Genomic DNA, 19,877 nt, shown 5'->3' on the forward strand with positions numbered 1-19,877 from the left:
TTAAAATGTTTATTTATTTTATTTTTCTTCTAATGCTAATTGTGTGTATCTGAATTCACATGTGTTGATATTTCAGGTAAAACAAGGTCCTGATGTATTTAATTTTTAAGTTTGTCTCTATTAATATTTGTCATAATTATCATCATGTATTTATTGAATTCAGAGAGAGTAAGGGTACTGGACTAAGTGTTTTTGAAGGTCAAACAATTTTGATGCCCTCAAAGATATTACAGATGCTATGATGAGATGAAGGCAAATTTGTTGTTTAGGAGAATATAAATATAAATAATATGTTCATTTTTTAATTTTTAGAAACTCTAACTATTAGGGACCATGTTAATATCAATGTCATTTACTTATTTATATTAATCCTCAGGAAAGCAGCATAATACAGTGGATATAGACTGCCCTCAACGTCAGGATGACATGGTTTTTAATCCTTCCTTCAACACATACTAGCTATGTGACCCTGGGTAACTCGTATAACCTTGGCAACCAGGTTAACTAAGACTATAAATTTCCTAGCAGTTGTCAATCTCACTAGACATTCATTATATCAGAGAAAATACAGGTCTGGTCCAAAGAAAAATTTTTTTACGAACTAAGTACAACACAGCATGCTAGAAAGGGCACTGACAACCTATATATATATATATATATATATATATATATATATATATATATATATCCTGAGAAAAGTGACAAGAATGTGGTAAGACTGAAGACCAAGACATAGAAAAGAACTGATAATCCTTAGCATGGAGAAAAGTCTTATAGGGAAATGTGGAAGTCATTTTCAAATATGTGAAGGGCTATTATGGCTGACTTCTTTTGCTTAGCCTCAGAGGACAGAACTATAAGTAATGAGCAGGAATTTCAGAAAGGCTGATTTCCTTTAAGGAAAAGTTTCCTTACAATTCAGGATGTCCAAAAATGGAAAGGATTGCAGAGGCAGACAATGTAATCCCCCATTTCCAGAGGTCTTCAAAAAAAAGGCTGGATAATCATTGCTTTGGGATTTTATTTTTATTTTATTCCAACTCTTTAAGATTTTGTGTCCCAGTCCAACTCCCTCATTTTATATGTGATGAAACTGAAGACCATGAGGGGAAAATGACTAATTTAAGTCAAGTGGTTAAGAATTCAGGCCTTCTAACTTCTTTTTCCTTGTTCTTTCCATGACATATATCACCATTATGCATATCACCCCAAAGTATGACCTTCATTCATCCAATAAAGCTCTCTTATGAAGTACTGTAGTTTTCTAAATAGTCATGTACTTACGCTTGTCTTTCTGTAAATATTATATCCATACTTTGGGTTTCTCGATCATTTTGAGCTTTTAGCTGTATAAACAATTAACCAGAAATGTTAGTAATAGAAAATAATACTAAAGACAAACTCTTTTCTTTAAATGATGATTTCTGTTGGTAACGAATTAAATGGCAAATTTAATATAGATTTCTCCTCATATGTAACAAAACTGAAAACAAGGCTTCCTCTAAAAGTAAACTACTACTCCTACAAAATTAAGCACATTATTGGCAATAACTTTCTAGAGATTAAAGATTTTTATTTTTAGGTAAAATGTTTTCCTGTCATAAAACATCACATTCTTCAGTGAATAAGCAAATAATATGTTTATCTGGGCCTGGTCACTTTAACCTGCGTAGAGCTAATCCAAGCATATAATAAGAAATTCAATAAAAAGTCACTAATTGATTCTCTAAATTCAGGTTAAAAAAATCTCAAAATTTCCCCCAAGATATTCGTCTAATTGTACACAGTAACAGCAATATTGTGGAATGATAAACTGCGATAGACTTAGCTATTATCAGCAATACAATGATCCAGGCAAGAATGCTATCCACCTCCAAAGAAAGAACTGTTAGGGTCAGAATGCAAATAAAAGCATACTATTTTTCAACTGTTAATTTGGGTTTATGTTTTGGGGTTTTGGTTTTATAAGATCACTAACAAAAATGAATAATAACATGATAATACATGTATAATTCAGATCAAATCCCTTGACAGCACTGGGAGGAGGAAGGGAAGCGAGAAAGGGAAGTAAGTTTAATTATATAACTTAGTAAAACTTAGTTGGAAATTTGTTATTACATGTAATTGGTAAAAAAAAAAATCAAAATAAAACAAAGGATATTGGTCTATATATTCACTTTACCTCTACGGCTACAACCAAAAGTTCCAAGTTTGCCACAAACAATTTGGCAATATTATTTTTATTGTTATTCATAGCTACAGACTTTAATTAAGGAATTGTTTTATTTACTATAATTTCAAATATTATTTAATTGAATCACTGGTGTGAAAAGAGCCCTAAGTGAATTTAATGAACCCAAATCTAAGAAGGAGTACCCAAATTATAATACTTATTTCAAAATTTCAAGGTCTGTGATTGGAGGATATAGGTCATCCATCCCTTTATCAATACAGAATATAAAATAGATCCTGAAAAAAAGATCCTGAAGCAAATTTGTGGCTGAAAAATTCATTGCCCTGCTAGCCTAGTGATGAATATCACTTAAATTAGCTAAGCCAGAGTTTGGATAATACATATACAATCAATTGTGAACCTTAAAAATTCTCAGACCCTACTTCATAAGGTTTGGTTAAGACCATTCCCCATTTTAAACAATGATCAGATCAGGAATGTGAGAACTCTACTCCACCCCTACTTAAGCCTGCTTTAGGGGAAGAAACTCTTTGCTGAACAATGAAAAATACTTAAATCCATACTTATAGTAATGCAAAAGTTCTTAAGCTGTGCCTATTTTTAGATCTAATACAAAAGGGTGCTATAAGTACCTTTAAAGGTCAGGCAACTTGTGAATTTACAAGGAGCAAAGAGGTGAGAAACTTACTCAGAGGTTTTCTGGTGTGAACTTAATCAAAAATTTAAGCCTTCTTAGGTGTGAATTAAGAATGGTCTGTCCTTTGAAAAATGTCTACTGTGATTGGTAGATGTGAGAACTTAGGGGAGAACTTTAAAAGGAGGCCTCAGGAGAGAGAGAGGGATTCATTGAGCTGGTGGAGTCAACTGAGATGGAGCTGGCCTGGTGTCTCTGAACACTAGAATCTTTGCTTGGACAAATCTTGTGGTGAGTGGATAAAGGACTGACTGATGTTTCTCTTAGGGCTTGGGCCTGCATTGGCCAGGGCTGGCCTGGGCCAGCCTATCATTTTCTCATTATTTTCTTTTTCTTTAATTCCTCATTTGTATTAATTAAAATCTCTATAAAACCCAGCTGACTTGGTTATATTTAATAATTGGGAATTTTTCCCTGGTGACCACCTTATATTTGATTTAAAAACAAGACACTGTCTTTAAAACATATTTTCTGCGGTCACAATTTACTCATCTACTCTTTTATCTGCCACAGTTTATGTCTTCCACTATCTTAATTATTACACAATCATCAGTCTCTCAAGGATTTTCTTAGTCAAGATCTGCCAGAACTACTGCTCCATTGGGTCCAAGATCCCACTTCTATATAATAATGACATCAAAATAGGACTTGGGTAGATTGTATAAAATTCATACTTTAATTTTACTTCTACTTAATATGTAAAACAACCTGAATTACTTCTGTCTGCATAGCCCTTTCTATATTTGTCAATTTTCTCTTTTTTGTGAAAGCTCCATAAAGATGACAGGTGACATAGTAGAATAGATAGAGTTGGCCTTAGAGCCAATAAGATCTGAATTTCAGTCCTACTTCTGACATAGACTGGTTGAATGACAGAGGATTTGTAAATGCCTTAAATCTTTCAGTTCTCTAGCTAAAAGACTACAAGTTATAGAACAAGTATGCCCCTGAATTGAAAGAAGTAGTTTCCTCACCCAAAAGTCCCCCTTACCAATAAAATTACAAGTCTAGTCCCTACCCTATGGTTAATTAAGAATGAATCTTTATTTCAATTAACCATTGAGCTCAATTTGCATTAAATAACACCAGAAATAAGAAAATGGAAACATGATAAAATTTCCCTCCTGAATAATGTAGCAGGGTATAGGGCAGATTCAGAAATGGCTTTATAGGTTGAGATATTAAAAGTTCCTCCACTTTTAAAAGGTCTATAATAGGGAGTAAAAAGTTTAAAGATAATGCAAAGTTTTTAGAAAGCTATTAGGAAACATGATTAGCATTCAACTTAGAAACTGAATTATATTTTCATAGTAAAAACTTTTTATTTTGTGAGAAATTGTTTGACCTGCAGAATATCTGGATCTATATAATAGGGGTCAACTGAATCACGTTATAAAGTTTATAGAGCTTTTAGGCAAGAACTATGTAAATCTTACCATGTTGTAATCATTCATTACTTCTTCCATTTCTGTATTGGTATTCAGTTTATCCACTAACTAAAAAAAAAAAAAAGACATCATAACACCACTAGTCATTAAGGATCATCTAAGTTAATCAACATTACAATTAATCAGTCTTATAAGTAGGCATTTGCTGGAGGTTAATTTTATTTAAGATGAGTATTAAAGAATTTTAAGCCCTTTCTGCAAAGGAGAAAGCATTAGAACAGTGGTTCTCAACCTTTCTAATGCCGTGACCCCTCAATACAGTTCCTCATATTGCAGTGGCCCCAAACCAAAAAATTATTTTGGTGGCTACTTCAAAACTGTAATTTTGCTACAGTTATGATTCGGAATGTAAATACCTGATATGCATTATGTATTCTCATTGCTACAAATTGAGAGGTTGAGAACCGCTGCATTAGATTATCTTAAAAAAGTAAGTGGTTATTTGGCCAATGGGATAACTGGCTACACTATTTAGGGTGAAGAAGTAAGCAGTAGAAGCCTATCATTCCTGAAAGTTTTGCCCAGCAGCTTCTGCTCCTTAGCAGACTATGCTACAGAGAAGAAAACAATAAAAACGTTTGAGGAATTTATTAAATGTAGGATGCTAATATATAATTGTACAAAAGTTCAAAGATTTCCCCAAGTTGTCTAAAACTAAAGAAAGTCCCATTAGGCAAGGTGACAAAGAGAAGACTGGCTAGGAAGACTGCTTTAGAATGTCAAAATATATAATATGAAAGAAAAAAATACAGAGGAGCTAATTTTAGTGAACTCAGTTCTGTCTAGAAAACATTAAAAACTGATTTTTGCTTAATTCATCTTAATACATAAAGAAAAAATTTAATCTAAAAGTAAAATCATACAAGTTATATCTAGGAGGCAATGTACAGATTTGTAAAATTATTTTACTGAGCTGAATGTCACCTCTAAAAATAAGATTGTACCCTAAAAGGTGATCTCAGTGAAAAGAAAATTACATGTGGTACATACTTAGAAATAATACTATTCATAATTTACACTCTGGCTTTATACAAATAAGATACTATTTGACCAGATCTGTGGGAAAAAATATGGCACATTTTTGGCTCAATATGGTAATTGCCATTTTAATAGGTAATATACCAACTACATCCTAAAATCACTTAGATGCATAACAATAAAAAATTTTTCAAAACTGGTATACCATTTGGCAAAAATTGTTCTCTATTTATAGGAAAAATGGATGAGAATTCTACAGGATAGACAGACATGGGTTAGTTCTGAATTGCATCACTGGAAGGGAGAACTAAAATCTGGGGAAGATGTCAGACCTTTTTTAAGGATTTGTTTTATTATAGATTTTTTTTCTGTTGATCATGAAGCAACTGAAGTTACTACAAAATTTACTAACTTTATAGTTTTATATTTAAAAAAATGAGCACATACACTAAAGTTACTTTGTTACCAATTTTTGTTTGCGGCACTAGAATTCTTTAGAGCTGGCTCTATCTACACTGATAAGTATCTGCATTATAATAGTTCTTAAGTTTGTAGATTGTGGAACAACATTTTATATTGTAAACATTCTGCAGACTAAATCTAAATGTTTAATGAAGAAATCAAATCCAAATCATCTACCCACAAACATCTACTTATCTTATTAGGAAATTTTTTATTAATGAAAGTATCTTTGCACCAAAAGATAAAATAGTCTAGAATATATTTAAAAGGCAATTAAATCATGCAATAAGAATTTCTTGGAAAGGACAATTACCATATTATAGTCTGCTAGTTGTCCTTGAAATTCCTTGATTTCAACAGCTAAAGTCTCTGCCCTGTACACATTAAAAAAAAAAATCCAACACATTAGAAAACATAAAAACTTGAAGACTTGAGTTTTCTATGCTTATTTTCACTATGGAAACAATAATAACCTATTTGCATAACATCTGATTTTCAAAATGTTTGTTACGTATATTATGAAATGTGTGATGTTTTTCACTATCCTATAAAAATATTATCTGTCTCCCTACTTTTGCTTAAAACAGTTCCTGTAGCTAGAATATTGTTTCACCCATTTTATCCAAAACTGACCTATTTTTTAAAATCACATCTTCTCTATGAAACCTTTCTGGATTACACTAACCCACAGAAATATTTTTCTACATATGAATTCACATTTTGACCAAACCATTTAGCTGTTATTAAATACTTTATGGCATATTATACTGTCAACTATATTTAATATATATTCAGCATTTATGTTGTATTTACTCATATTTATCATTATATTAATTATACTTCTTTTAGCTTATTATTTAACTTTATACAAAATCAGTTAGAAGAGACATTAGAGATCATCTAGCCCCATCCTATAGTTTTATCTATAAGGAAATTACTAAGGTCTAGAAAGGTTAACTGACTTCGCGAAGTCAAACCACTAGTCAGTAACAGAGAGAGAGAGATCAGGTGTAATAACCTATTTCTACAATTAGAGAGTTCCTTGGGTAGGGTCTATGTCTTATCTTCCAATGGCTAGTATTATGCAACTGTAAATAGTAAACACTCAATAAATATTCATTTAATTGATAAATAAATTTGATGATAGTAAAAATTCAAGAGTAGATTCTTGCAGTATATCAATATATATGCTCTACTTCATAAAAAAGGAAAATTTTTGGCCATTTTTTTAAAGGTTGTATCTATGACTCACCTCTTTTCATATGACAAATACACTGAATTTTCTTGGTTGTACATTTCTATTTCCTTCTGAAGTTTATTAATTTCAGTTGTGAGTTCACTTATTTTGCTTCTACAGAAAAGAAATGCAAAAGTCTTAATGGTATTTCAGATCTGAAATAACTATTTTAAGTAATTTATTATAGTTCATAATACTTTTTAAATATAATTCTTAATAATTTTACAATTATTTCTGTAATACCTCCACAAAAATAAATGAGAAGTGACTTTGTTTTGACAGAAGCAAAAATGGAGGATCTAGCAATATGCTTCAAGTGCCCATTAAGGTCTAATGATGGTATGTATGGCTCTTTAGGCATACAGTCTTCATTTATTAATAGAAATATAGAGTGAGAGTTAAGCTAAGTCTAGTCTGAGACCAAATCGAGAGAAAGACAAGAGGTGGTAGTGGAAGATACTTATTGCTATTACTTCCCCAACTTGTGGCACCCTATGAGGCAAAATGAAGTCCCTGGTAGTTATAGCTATTGCCTTGTCAATGCAAAGGCCATGAAAAAAAGATAGTTACTTTCCTTCATCTAGATTCATAGTTCCAATTCTAAATTAAAGTTATTATGCTGCTACTATTTCTTTATTATCTTCCTTAAAGGCCTTAGCTTTTAGTATGTAATGTTCCACCTACCTATGATGGTTGAGTCTCAAGGGGTCCAAGACAGTAAGGAATAGAAGGGTAGGAGAAGAAAAGGCAATAGAAGAACTAAAAGAAAAATGTGTTCAAAGGGAATTTCAAGTAATTGGAAAATGTATATAAGTAATGGGCCATGAAGAGAACAAAGAAATCAGGATGGTGGAGATTATATTGTCAAATGGGTGAGATGGCAAAAAGGCAGATGGAAGATAAGAAATAAATGATTAGCACTAGGCATGCACTTGATGGTCAAAAAGTACATCTATATTGATAGGTTGACTAAAACTGTGCCATTTGCCACTAAAGACTATAATATATGTGTATAAAGCACAGCAACGATCATTTTATTAAAACTAAGAATTTTTTCCCTCTTTTAGAAGAGCTTGAAGTGATAATATGTTGATACTATTATGGCTCCTAAGGTAATTTCATCTGGGTTAGGGAGGAAACAAAAACCCTAGGACATCATGAGGCCACCAGCAAAAGTGGGGAAGGCAAGGCAAAGCAAGCCTTGGAGGATCTTATTTGGGATGCATCAGGGATAGAAGGAGTATACCATCTGGCTATTTCCTAGTTTAACTAATTCTTACTAATTTGGTCCTAAGCTCAAGGAAAGTACTCTAATTGCTCTAAATTTTGGAAAGTCCTAGTCATCATTCCCTAGTTAAAATATCTCTCATGATTTTTTATCTATCAAAGAAGGAAAAAAGCTGGACTTAAGATATGCTGTCTATGCATAGATACAGGTAGTCCCAAAAGTTTCAGAGCAGTAAACTTAAAACTGCACTAAGACTTTGGGGTCTCTTGTATTAAAGGTTAGGAATGTTCAGTTAGCGTTGCAATCCCAGATATTTTGTAAAATATTCAACATAATAATGAATGATGCTAGAAAAAATAACTGAAATAAACAGGACTTGCATTAATAAGTTCTAAAACTAATAAAACTTCTAAAACTATAATCCAACATGAAAATAGAGCTCATATTATCAATATTATAGTTTTTAAAAAATTATTTAACGAACAAACCTAAGTAGCCCAAGATAATAAGATTTATCCAAAATCTGCCTCTGGGGACCTAACAACAAAAATAAAAAGAATGTTAGCATTTTGTTTTGAAAGTCAAGTTTTTAAATGTCATTTAAAAAACAAATCCAAAGTATATATAGAAATTGTACTCTAGTTTTCCAAAGATGATCTTTCATGCTGCCCTTCTTAAGTTCACAAAAGGAAAAAAATGAAATAAAAAGTTAGCATTTTTTGAAGAAAATGAACAATTAGATATTAAAATTTCCTCATCTCAATGGCAATTAATGTATCATTTGCCATTTAAATGATAATAATAACAACCGACACTTATACAGAACTTTAAAGAATTTTAAAGTTGGTAAACAGTTTTATATACATTATGGTGCTTTGGTCAGGTGCTACAGCTATCATCTCCAATTTACAGATGAGGAATAGTTATCAGATTCAGCAAGGTTATGTGACCACGGGTCAAATAGGTAGTGATGGAAGCAGGATTCAAAACTATTTGTTTCCTGACTCAAAGTGCAATGCTTTATCCAGGGTGCCACTCTGCCTATAACATTCTATATTATAGGACTGCAATAAACATTAGGTATATGTCATTATCTATTATGGTATGGTAAAAATCTAAAAAACCTTATTTACAGTTTAATTAAAGGTTGTTTCATAAAGGAATCAGTCAGGTCAATAAATAATTATTACAATGGATTCTAATTCATGCTATGGCTAGATTTAGGGAGATCTCAGGGAGCGAATAAAAGACATAAAAGGAAGGATACAATCTCAGCGCTTGTAGTTAACTATATATCAACTCCATAGAAGGGGTTACTGCCAAAGAATTCAATTATGCCAGCAAGAATCATGGCTGAATTTTATATTGAGGGCAGGAGTAAAATCTTATTTACATGCATCAGACTGGTTTCCTATCTCTGATGCCATAAGTAAGAAGATGCCAAATCTAAATCTATTACTTTATCCCAAAATATTTTTAGCAGCCCTTTTTGTAGTTACCAAGACCTAGAAACAAAATAGATATCTATCCATGAGAGAATGGCTTAGAAAAAACATACTACATGTATACAATGATATACAATTGCCATAAAAAATGATGGGGATATTTATATGAACTAATGTTTGCAAAGTGAAGTAAGCAAAACTAGGAAAACAATATATATAGTGATTATAACAATGTAAATGGAAAGAACAACCAAAATAAAAAATGAAGCCAATTTTATTATAATGATCAAGCTTGGCACAAAGGAAGAGGTGAAAATTCAGCTATCTTCTTTCTTTGCAGAAATAGGGAACAATGGAGGTGGATCAAAGTATATTACTATCACACTACTGAAAATGACTTCATTTTTTTATTTTATCATACATACATAAACTTCTTTAAGACAATTCCTGATATATGATGAGGGCAGCTTCAGAAATGAACACTTGGAAAAGGAGACTTTCAAAAATGAATTATTCATCTTTTTCTATGCATCTGAAAACAATTTTTAAAGGCAATTTACATCAAAACAAGTATTTTCCTAGGAGATATATCTCATTGTTTTCTCTTCTCTGAATCCTTGATTCTTTCACTACCTACTTTCTAGGCTGTCTCAATACTCTATCCATATTTTTTTATGTAGTCCCTATTTTTTCCTAAGCATCATTCAGGCATCTCAAAATGCTTTCTGCACATTTCCACCTAGATATTCTATGGATATCTTAAACTCAATATTCCCAAAACAAGACTTATCTTTTCCCAGAAACCTACCCTTTCTCCTAACTTCCTTATTTCTTTCAGAGGCACCATCATTCCTTCTATCACCAAGATTCACAACCAAAACCAGACTTGATTTATTATTTTTACTTACCTTGGTCTCTGCCCCTCCCCCCCATCAACATCAAAGTAGTTTCCAAGGCCTGTAATATCAATATCCAGAACACCTCTTGCATTCACCTCCTCTCCACTAAAACAGCCAAAACCTTAATTTAGGAACTCATCACTGCTTAAATATCCTTTTAATTGGTTTCTCTGATTCTAGTGTCTCCAAACTCTATTCTGTCTTCCAATACAGCTGCTTAAGTTGATATTCCTAATACACAGATCTCCCTCTCCTATTAAGTTCTTCTTGGAACCTCCATTTTGGGGAAGGACCTAGGCCAGTAATTATTCATTCCTTCTTCTCCCCTGGGTGTGTTTGTCCTAAAACTTCTATTTTGAGTTAAGTCCCAGAGAGCCATCCCTCATTTTCCCAACTAAGCCGCCATTCCACCACAGAGGATGTAAAGTGTTTAGCATAGTGTCTGACACACCTCCTTCTCCCTTCTTTCCTTTTAAACTCCCTTTTATGTACTGCCTTCCCCCATAAAATATAAGCTTCTTAAAGGCAAGGACTGTCTAAGCATATAGTTAATGCTTGATAAATATTTGTTAACTAATTGATCATGTTACTGCTCTCAACAAAGAAAGAAGGAAGGAGGGAGAAGAAGAGAGGAAGAGAGATGTGCCAGACCCTGTATTAAGCACTTTACAAATATTATCATCTCATTTTATCTTCATAACAACCCTAAGAAGTAGTTTTTATTGTCCCCTTTCTATGGCTGAGGAGGCAGAAAAAGAGTAAGTGACTTGCCTTGGGTCACATAGCTTAAGTCTAAGGCTAAAGATGAAATCAGATCTTCCTGACTTCAGATCCAATGCTTTATCCACTGTGCCATCTAGTTTCCTCTAGCAATCAAATCAAGTCAACTAGCATTTACTAAGCACAGTGAGAGGCACTGTGCTAAAGTATTGGGAATACAAAGCCAAAAAATCATCTTTCTCCTCAAAGAGCTCATGGTCTAATGGAGGTAATAACATGCAAATTAGTAGGTACAAATAAGAAGTATACAAGATAAATTGAAGATAATCTCATAGAAAAGGCTTAGCATTATGGAGGGTAATAAAGGCTTCTAGCAGAAAATCAACTGAGACTGAAAGGAAATCAGAGAAGCTAGGGAGCAGAAGTGAGGGGGAAGAGTATTCCTAGCATAAGGAACAGAAAGTGAAAATGCACAGAATGGGGAGAGAATTTCTTGTGCAAGGAATAGCGAGGTGGCCAATGTCCCTGGAATGTAGAGTACATGGAGGAAGTAAGGAGTAAGGAGACTGGAAAGGTAGGAAAGGGCTAAGTTATGAAGGGTCTTAAAAGTCAAGCAAGGGAATTACATTTGACTCTGGAGTAGTAGTAAAAGAAAGCCACTGGAGTTTACTGAATAGGGGTGGATATGGTAAGATCTGAACTTAAGGGAAATCAGTTTGATAGCTGAAGGGAGGACAGACTAGAGGGAAAAAAATTGAGGCAGGAAAATGAATGTGAGGGCTATTGCAGTCATATAAACATGAGGGGGTGGGAGCCTACACTAGAATGGTGACAGTGTCATAGAGGAAAAAAGGTTTAAACAAGATATATTACAAAAATAAAATCAAAAGAACTTGATAATGGATTGGAAATAGAAGATGAGAAAAGTGAGAAGATGAAGATGACACCTAGGTTATGAGATTGAGTAAATGGGGACATTGTGGTTGACAGTAATATGGAAGTTAGAAAGTAGGGAAGTTTTGGGGAAAAGATTATGAGTTTGGTTTTGAACTTGAGTTTAAGATGCCCAGTTTGATATGTCCAATAGGGAGCTAGAACCCTGTAAATCAGGAGAAATAAACAGATCTGAGAATCAATGGCATAGATGATAGATAATTGAAACCATGGAAGCTGATGAGCTCACCAAAAAAACTATTATAGATGAAGAAGAGAAGAAGATCCAGAAGGGAGTCTTGGAGGACCTTCATGGTTAGTGGCAACCACCAAGATGAAGAGCCAGCAAAGGAGACTGTGAAGTAGTAAGCCTAATAGGTAGGAGAACCAGGAGAGAGCAATATCACTAAATCCCAAAGAAAAGGTGAATATCAAGGATAAGAGCATGTCTGACAGTCAATGGTTATAGAGAAGTCAAGAGGGATAAGAACTGAGAAAAAGCCCATCAATTTTGCAAATGAGGGATCTTTGGTAACTTTAGAGAAAGGGATTTCAGTTGAAGGATGAAGTCAGGAGCTAGACTGCAGAGTTAAGAAGAGAATTAGAGGAAAGAAAGTGGAAAGTGGAGACACCAACCACAGTTGATTTTTTTCCAAAAGATTTAGCCACAAAAGGCAGGAGAGATACAGAATGATAACTAGTAGGAATAGAAAGAACAAGTGAGTTTTTTTTAAAGACATGGGGAGACATAGTCACATTTGCAAATAGTAGGAAATCAGTCAGTAGGAAGAAGGCAATATTATAAGCTAAGTTTTAAAAATGAGGATAATAGGAGGAGTAATATGCTGGAGACGCCAGGATAGAATGAAATCACTTGTGTCTGTAGAGGGGTTTGCCTTGGGAAAGAGAAGGGTCACCCTGCATGTGAGGAAGCAATAAAAGAGAAAAAAAAGAGCAAAGGGAGAAATGGAAAGATAATATTATAATCAGATAAAGGAATTTTGGAATTCATAAACAGAAATAGGACAATGGCAAGATTAGGGAGATGACCATCTTTGTGAGTAGCTGAGATAGGGTAGAGAAGTAGGGAAATGAGCAAGTTGAGAAATTTAAGGATTAAAGTGTCTGAAGAAGTATCATTATGTATGTTAAAGTCTAAAGGGACAGGAATTGGGGAGGAGACTATAAGATAGGCACTGAACTCAATGGGGAAGGAAAAACTGTGTCCTAGAAGGGAGTAGACAACAGTAACCAGAATCTTGACTGGGTGATAAATATGGATTGAATGAACTGTAAAGTAGAAGAGATTATGGAGTGATGTTAATAAGAAAAAAACCTGGAAATGTCATTGGGAGCAAAGACTAATGCAACTCCTTCATCATGACCACCAGCTAGATATAGGCAAAAGTACAACCTGTGCAGTAAAGGAGGTCTAGGAAAGCTGTATTATCAAGAGGAAGTCAGGTCTCATTGATGAAAGAAGATGGAAGGAGTGAAAAGAGAAAGGAGTCTTGCTGTATCCAAGATGCACAGCTCTTCCTTTCTTCCTCACAATGTCATTCTGATTAATCAATGTGATGTTGAAATACCTCTTGTCTAATCATCCTAAAAAGTACCTTTCATTCCAGTTTTCATTCCACTTAAACCTTGCTGTGTTACTGGACGATCTGCAACTTTTATTTGAGAGGCCAGTACTCCTCCAGGCCCCATTGTACCACTTCGAGAAGCTGGTCTTGATGTACCAGGTGGCATCTAAACAAAAATAAGAAATTTTCTTTTAATAATTTAATATACTTCCACTGATATATGAAATAAAAAAGAAATGTAAAAAATCAGGTGATTCAATGTTGCACATGCCATAATAGTCTATCATAATACTGTTACATAAATATGAAAGTGGGCCTTTTTTTTTTAATTTCTGCAAATTTGCAGGTATAGCACAAGGACAGAGACAATAGGATAAGCACCTTTGGGATGTAATTACTCATTCTACAACTTGTAAAGTAATTCATTTGCATATAAAAGTGCCACAGACAATGAATTTGCTATTAGAACATAGATTATTTCTTTATTCCTGCTATTCATGCTTCATTTTCAAATAGTACTGTAAACCAGGGATAGCTAGGTGGCTCAGTGGATTAAAAGCAAGTCCTAGAGATGGAAGGTCCTGGGTTAAAAATTGGTCTTAGACACTTCCTGGTTGTGTGACCCTGGGCAAGTCACTTAACCCCATTATCTAGCCCTTACCACTCTTCTCACTTGGAACCAAATGGTAAGGTTATTTTTAAAACAAACAAATACTAATAGAATTCTAGAGTTAAAATAAATTAAACTGGGTAACATTGAACCCAGAGTTGTTTAATGATTGCTGTTCAAATGGCTATTGTCTAGTTATGGTTTTGTGTGATGAGTTGAAGGTTAGGTAAACATACTATGTTCACCATAAGTTGGGGTGCCACTGTCATCAATTCTGGGCAGTGATTATGAGCATGGTGATGCAAATGAAAAACAACATGAAGGATCCATAGTCCCAGCTAAGCAGCAGTAATGACAAAACTAGAAGTGAAAGTCACATATATAAAGTTGAGAAGTGTGTATATCTATCTTTCTATAAATTCTATAGTAACATGAGTATTTAAGAAATCATGACAAATTTACTTGGAATGCTTAAAGACTTAAAAGACAAATTTCATCTGATGTGCACCAGTAAGATTCTTTACTTGTTTTTTTTAAGCTAACATGTAACAGAAGAATGTGTCCAGAATAAAATAAAAACTTGAAGAAATAGCATATTAAAAAACTCCCATTTTGAGAAGTCCAAATGTGTAAAAGGAAAAATAATGATGAGGAGGAGGAGGAGGAGGATAGCTAATAGTGATGTAGTGTGCTTTAAGGTTTGCAAAGCACTTTCTTTTGATTCTTACAATGCCCATGTGAGGTAGGTGATATTATTCCCATTTTACAGAGAAGAAATCTGAGGCTAATGAAGAATTAAATGACTTGCTGAATGTCATAATGCTAATGAGGGTCTGAGGACAGTTTTTCTAACTTAAGTCAGGTTCTCATTTAAAAGTCCAGCCTTTTATTTCACTCTACTACAGAGTTGCCCCACAGTGAATAAATTAACAATGATAAAATATTATTCCTGAGCATATCAGATTTTCAAAAGCTTACTCCAGTTGCCACTCGAACACTTGCTGATGGAGGCCGTATTCCAGAAGGAGGTCTTCCTGTCAACCCAATTCCTCCTCGTGAAATAGGGCGAGCAGAAGGGGGTTTATGATTACTGGCCATCTCTTGTTCACTTTAGCCACTGCAGAGAAAAGAAAATATAGTTCAATTATCTATGACATTTCTATAGTATCCGACATAATCTGTTACATGATTTTTGAAACCATCTCATCCTCTGGCTTCTACTTTTATAATGCTGCAATCCTAATAAGGAATTTTTCTGATAGCTTTCTGTTTTTACTCTTCATCTTCTCAACCGTTACTACAAGATATTCTCTCAAGTCTGTCCTAAGCTCTTTGTTCTTCTCTCAAAACTCTTTAGCCATTCAGTCATTATCCTAGTTTATTTAATTGTCATTTTCTACACTGACTCCCAAATTCATAATTCTAAGTCCTGTACCCTAAATTCAGTTCTGCATTGCCATTTGGTCATTTCTAAAAGGAAGTCTCACAATCAAATCAAACACACATTCAGGGATAAACTTGTTATATATTCTCTGAGAAGTCAGTTTCTTGTTTTTATAACTATCACTGGTATTCTCTAAACTTTCCCTGGCCTAAAATACTACATACAGTTTTATTCTTCTACTTTATTCTTATCCTATCAATAAGTTTCCAGGTCCCATATATTTTCCTTTGAAGTATCTTTCATAGCTGTTCCCTCATGTCCATTTCTGTATTTATCATACAATACTATGCCCTTACCATCTCATACTTAGAAAACAACAAAATAGACTCCCAGTTGACATCCTTGCCCCCAGGGTCTCTTCTTATTTGAAAATATTACCAGACTAATTTTCTTTAAATTCCATTTTCACATGTTATTTTCTTTTCCTATTTCATACAGCATATTTAAGTTCCCCTGCTTGACTTTAAGATATGGTCCAACTGTAATTTTATTTACAGAGACTTTCTTCACTGCTCCACACTCATGATCATGTTCACTTCTATGTTTGTGTCTTTACTCTAGTTCATCTTCAAAGAAGAACCTCTCTTCTGATGGTTATATGATCAAATACTAATCATCTAACTTATAATAATTCTCCTGACTGTGTCAGTTTTCGATGGCCTCCCCATCTGCTGAAATACTATAGTATCAATCCTAGAGAATCAAATCACAAAATTAAGTGAAACAACTAACAGTATCGTCAAAATAGGAAGATAAGAAAATAACTCACAAAAATCACACAACCATAACTTTCTGTATTTTATCAATAAAACTGAGGAAAAGGAGACAGATTTCCAATCAAAATAACTATAGATTGCATAAAAAGACATGTACAGAAATTAAATGATTATAACTACCAAGAATTCTTTATATAAATGGAGACAGATCTAAAAAGATAGAGGTATTAATTGCTTATTGTTGGATCAAGCCATTATAATGGCAGCTATACTAGTTAGATGAGAGAGAGCCTTCCAGCACATACTGTATATTGAGGAAGATGTGACTGCAGACTAGCATAAAGAAATGCAGTGAGCAACACCACAGGATACTTGGGAAGGGACTTAGAGAATGTTTCAAATCCTTCTTCAGAAAAATATTGCTGGAGATCACTCCAGGGAAGAGAAAGAGGTCTTTGGATTGGCAGTTATCTAAGAGCTGGTTCCTCAATATATCCCTCATTTCTGGTTTGCCTCCCTAGAAACTTCAGAGAAAGGAAGTCTCTTTGAGAGGAAACTGGATCTTCTCCTGCCTTGAACTGAAATTTGATCTTATTCCCAAATGAAAAGCTCATTTATTTTTGTGCATTTCTTGGTAAATTCTAATCTGTATAATTTCTCTGAATTCTATTTGCTCTTTTGCTTTGAATGGATTCATCTGCTATTTGCTATGGTCTTTTGTGTAACCTGTGTTTGATTGGGGAAAAAGTTATATTGTCGAGTATAAGCTAAGGGCTATTCTTTCCCTTGAAAGTAATAAGAGTAATAAGAGAATATTAGAGTTGTGGCAGACAGATATAATTCTGGCTCTATACCCTTCTGGGAAACAGGAAAAAGAGAACAGTCATTTTTGGTGGTACTCCAGAGTCTGCCTATTCTTATCCAGTCCCATTCCCCAATAGCATGCTGGCAGTAAGCACAGACCTATGACCTGTTTGCCGAGTTACTTCTTAAAGCACCCACTCCAACCATGCTCATGCCTAATCCTTCAGACTACTTTTCTTCCTTGATATTCTCCCTCCCCCTTTACAAAGATACTTCCCCCGACCCTTGCTTTTCAGCTACCTTTTGTAAGGGTTGTATAAAGGTTATTAGAATATTGTATATATTGTCAGACTCAGTCTTTGCATTAGGTGTTTTAGTATTTTTCTGTTATAAGGAAGTTCAATAGGGGAGGGTGGGAAAAGTTATTTCCAGAAATGATTATGAAACTTCTCACTACCATGAGCTTTAGTACTACATCTCCAAATGTGGGGCATTTCAGATTGTATGTACAGAGACATCCAAAACCTCTTACATGGACTGATAGTACCTGGAATACTCTTCCTTTATACTTCCACCAGTAATCTCTGTTTGCCTTCAAGAATCAGTCCAAGCACCACCTTCTGCAGAAGAACATTCTTTGGACCCTCTCAGATTCTGGATGTCTTTTCATCCACAGTTACATATCCCCATAAGGATAGGAAATATTTTACTTTTGTCATTGTTCCCTAGGATTTAGCATAATATCAGGCTCATAATAAGTACTTAATATATGACTGCTGATTGATTCCAGTCTCTCTTATCTAACTCATCTGTCACACAGTTGCCAAGATGATTTTTTATAAAGCATAACTGATATTTCCTTGCCCTGCACAAGAAATGTCAGTGGCTTCTCTACTGCCCTTAAGATAAAATACAAATTCTTCTACTGGGCATTTAAAGCTTTTCAAAATATGGTTCCAGTTTAAAATCTGTTCAAACTTATATCATCATTTTTCTTCATGTAATCTTAAGATTTAACTAAACTAGACAACTTCTTGATACCTAAACTCAGCAGTGCACCTACCACAAGTTACTGTAATAAGTATTTGTTTGTTAAGCAAGCAATAAAAGATTATTAATAGGTTAGGTACAAGTGGATGGAGAGCTGAGTTTGAGTGAGCTGGATTTCTTTAAGTCAGAGTGGAATCTTGAAAGAATGATGGGAAGAGAGCTGTCCCATGGGAACATGTCTTGGGAAAAACAGTTGAATCAATGATCACTCTTTGGACAGTCCTGAATAAGGAAGGTGGTCCAAGGAGCTTGTTTCTGAGAGTTGGAGAAGATCTGTAGATTCTCACCTGGAAAAATCCCATTATCAAGAAGAGAGAAAATGTGGTGTTGCAGTTCCTCTGTTTTGCTAGTAGTTGGCAGGAGAGAGCAACTGCTGAGTGGTGGTGTCAGTGACTGAGTTACATATGAGCAGAAGAAAGGAATCTAGTTTTATCTATTACTATTTACAAAATTATATTTTAGTGTTAGGATAGAAAGATAGATAATTGGGGAATTGGACAGTGTAGATTAAGGGGGATTACCTTTGGTAATCAAGAAGCAGTCTTTTGAAAGGTAGAATTTGGGGGAAATATAGATTAGATTTTATTAGTGTTAGAGAATATTTTTACCATAATGATTTCTCTGCTTCCTTTTCCTTTCCCCTTTCTTACCATTTTAAAAGTTATAATAAATAGGTTTTATATAAATAATCTGAGCAGGATTTTTCTTCAACTGCTTAGAAAAAAAAATCTTTTCTCAACTGTCTCCATTTATACACAACCCAGGATCATATCAACTTAAGAGCCAGTCCACATCACTAACAAGTATTGGTAAATACAAATACTAATAAATAATAAGGGTCAATATACCTTATTACACTACCCTCTGTCCTTATAATGTCCCTTTTCATCTATGCCCTACAACTTCACCATTTTCCTTATTTTTCTCTTATGCAAAAACTTTCCCTTATCACCCTTTTTGTTAGTTTTCATATTATACTTATTTATCTATTTATCTGTTACTCCTCCCGGGGAAAAAAATACACTCCTTGAGGACAGGGAAAGTTATTTGCTTTTGCCTTAATATACCCAGCATACATAACTATGGCTTGCACATATTAGGTATGTATTAAATTCTTAACATGAACTTAATTAGAACAATTCTATAAGAATATTAAGTGGACATCCATAAAAGGAAGCAGTGATCACAAAGAATCAGTCTCACTTCATAAAGAACATCATGCCTCACTAAGCTTATCGACTTTTTGGATGAGTTATCAGACTGGTAGAATAGGGAAATGCTGTAAAGAGAGTTTAACAGGAAACTGCTTTAAAGAGAGTTTAACAGGAAACTGCTTTATATACAGTTTACCTAGATTTGAGCAGAGTATTTGCCATAGCCTCTCATGCTATTCTTGAGGGGGGGAAAAATGTATTATACAGCTGGGAAG

The 19,877-nt window shown here is 34.0% G+C and overlaps 1 protein-coding gene across 6 annotated transcripts in view; it reads right to left on the reverse strand.

Annotated features, from left to right (window-relative positions):
* The window catches only part of IFT74 (intraflagellar transport 74), a 159,785-nt gene that overhangs the window by 88,957 nt on the left and 50,951 nt on the right, over positions 1-19,877 (reverse strand). For all 6 annotated transcript variants that reach the window (XM_007498087.3, XM_056806644.1, XM_016423836.2 and 3 more), the window contains 7 exons: positions 15,413-15,551; positions 13,855-13,990; positions 8,730-8,778; positions 7,029-7,127; positions 6,090-6,150; positions 4,325-4,384; positions 1,285-1,346 (listed from right to left, as the gene is read on the reverse strand). In XM_007498087.3, the coding sequence (XP_007498149.1) occupies positions 1,285-1,346; positions 4,325-4,384; positions 6,090-6,150; positions 7,029-7,127; positions 8,730-8,778; positions 13,855-13,990; positions 15,413-15,532 (587 nt within the window). In that variant the 5' untranslated portion in view covers positions 15,533-15,551. The remainder of the gene's footprint in view (positions 1-1,284; positions 1,347-4,324; positions 4,385-6,089; positions 6,151-7,028; positions 7,128-8,729; positions 8,779-13,854; positions 13,991-15,412; positions 15,552-19,877) is intronic.

This window comes from Monodelphis domestica, chromosome 7 (assembly GCF_027887165.1).
Source record: "Monodelphis domestica isolate mMonDom1 chromosome 7, mMonDom1.pri, whole genome shotgun sequence".
Lineage (NCBI taxonomy): Eukaryota > Metazoa > Chordata > Mammalia > Didelphimorphia > Didelphidae > Monodelphis > Monodelphis domestica.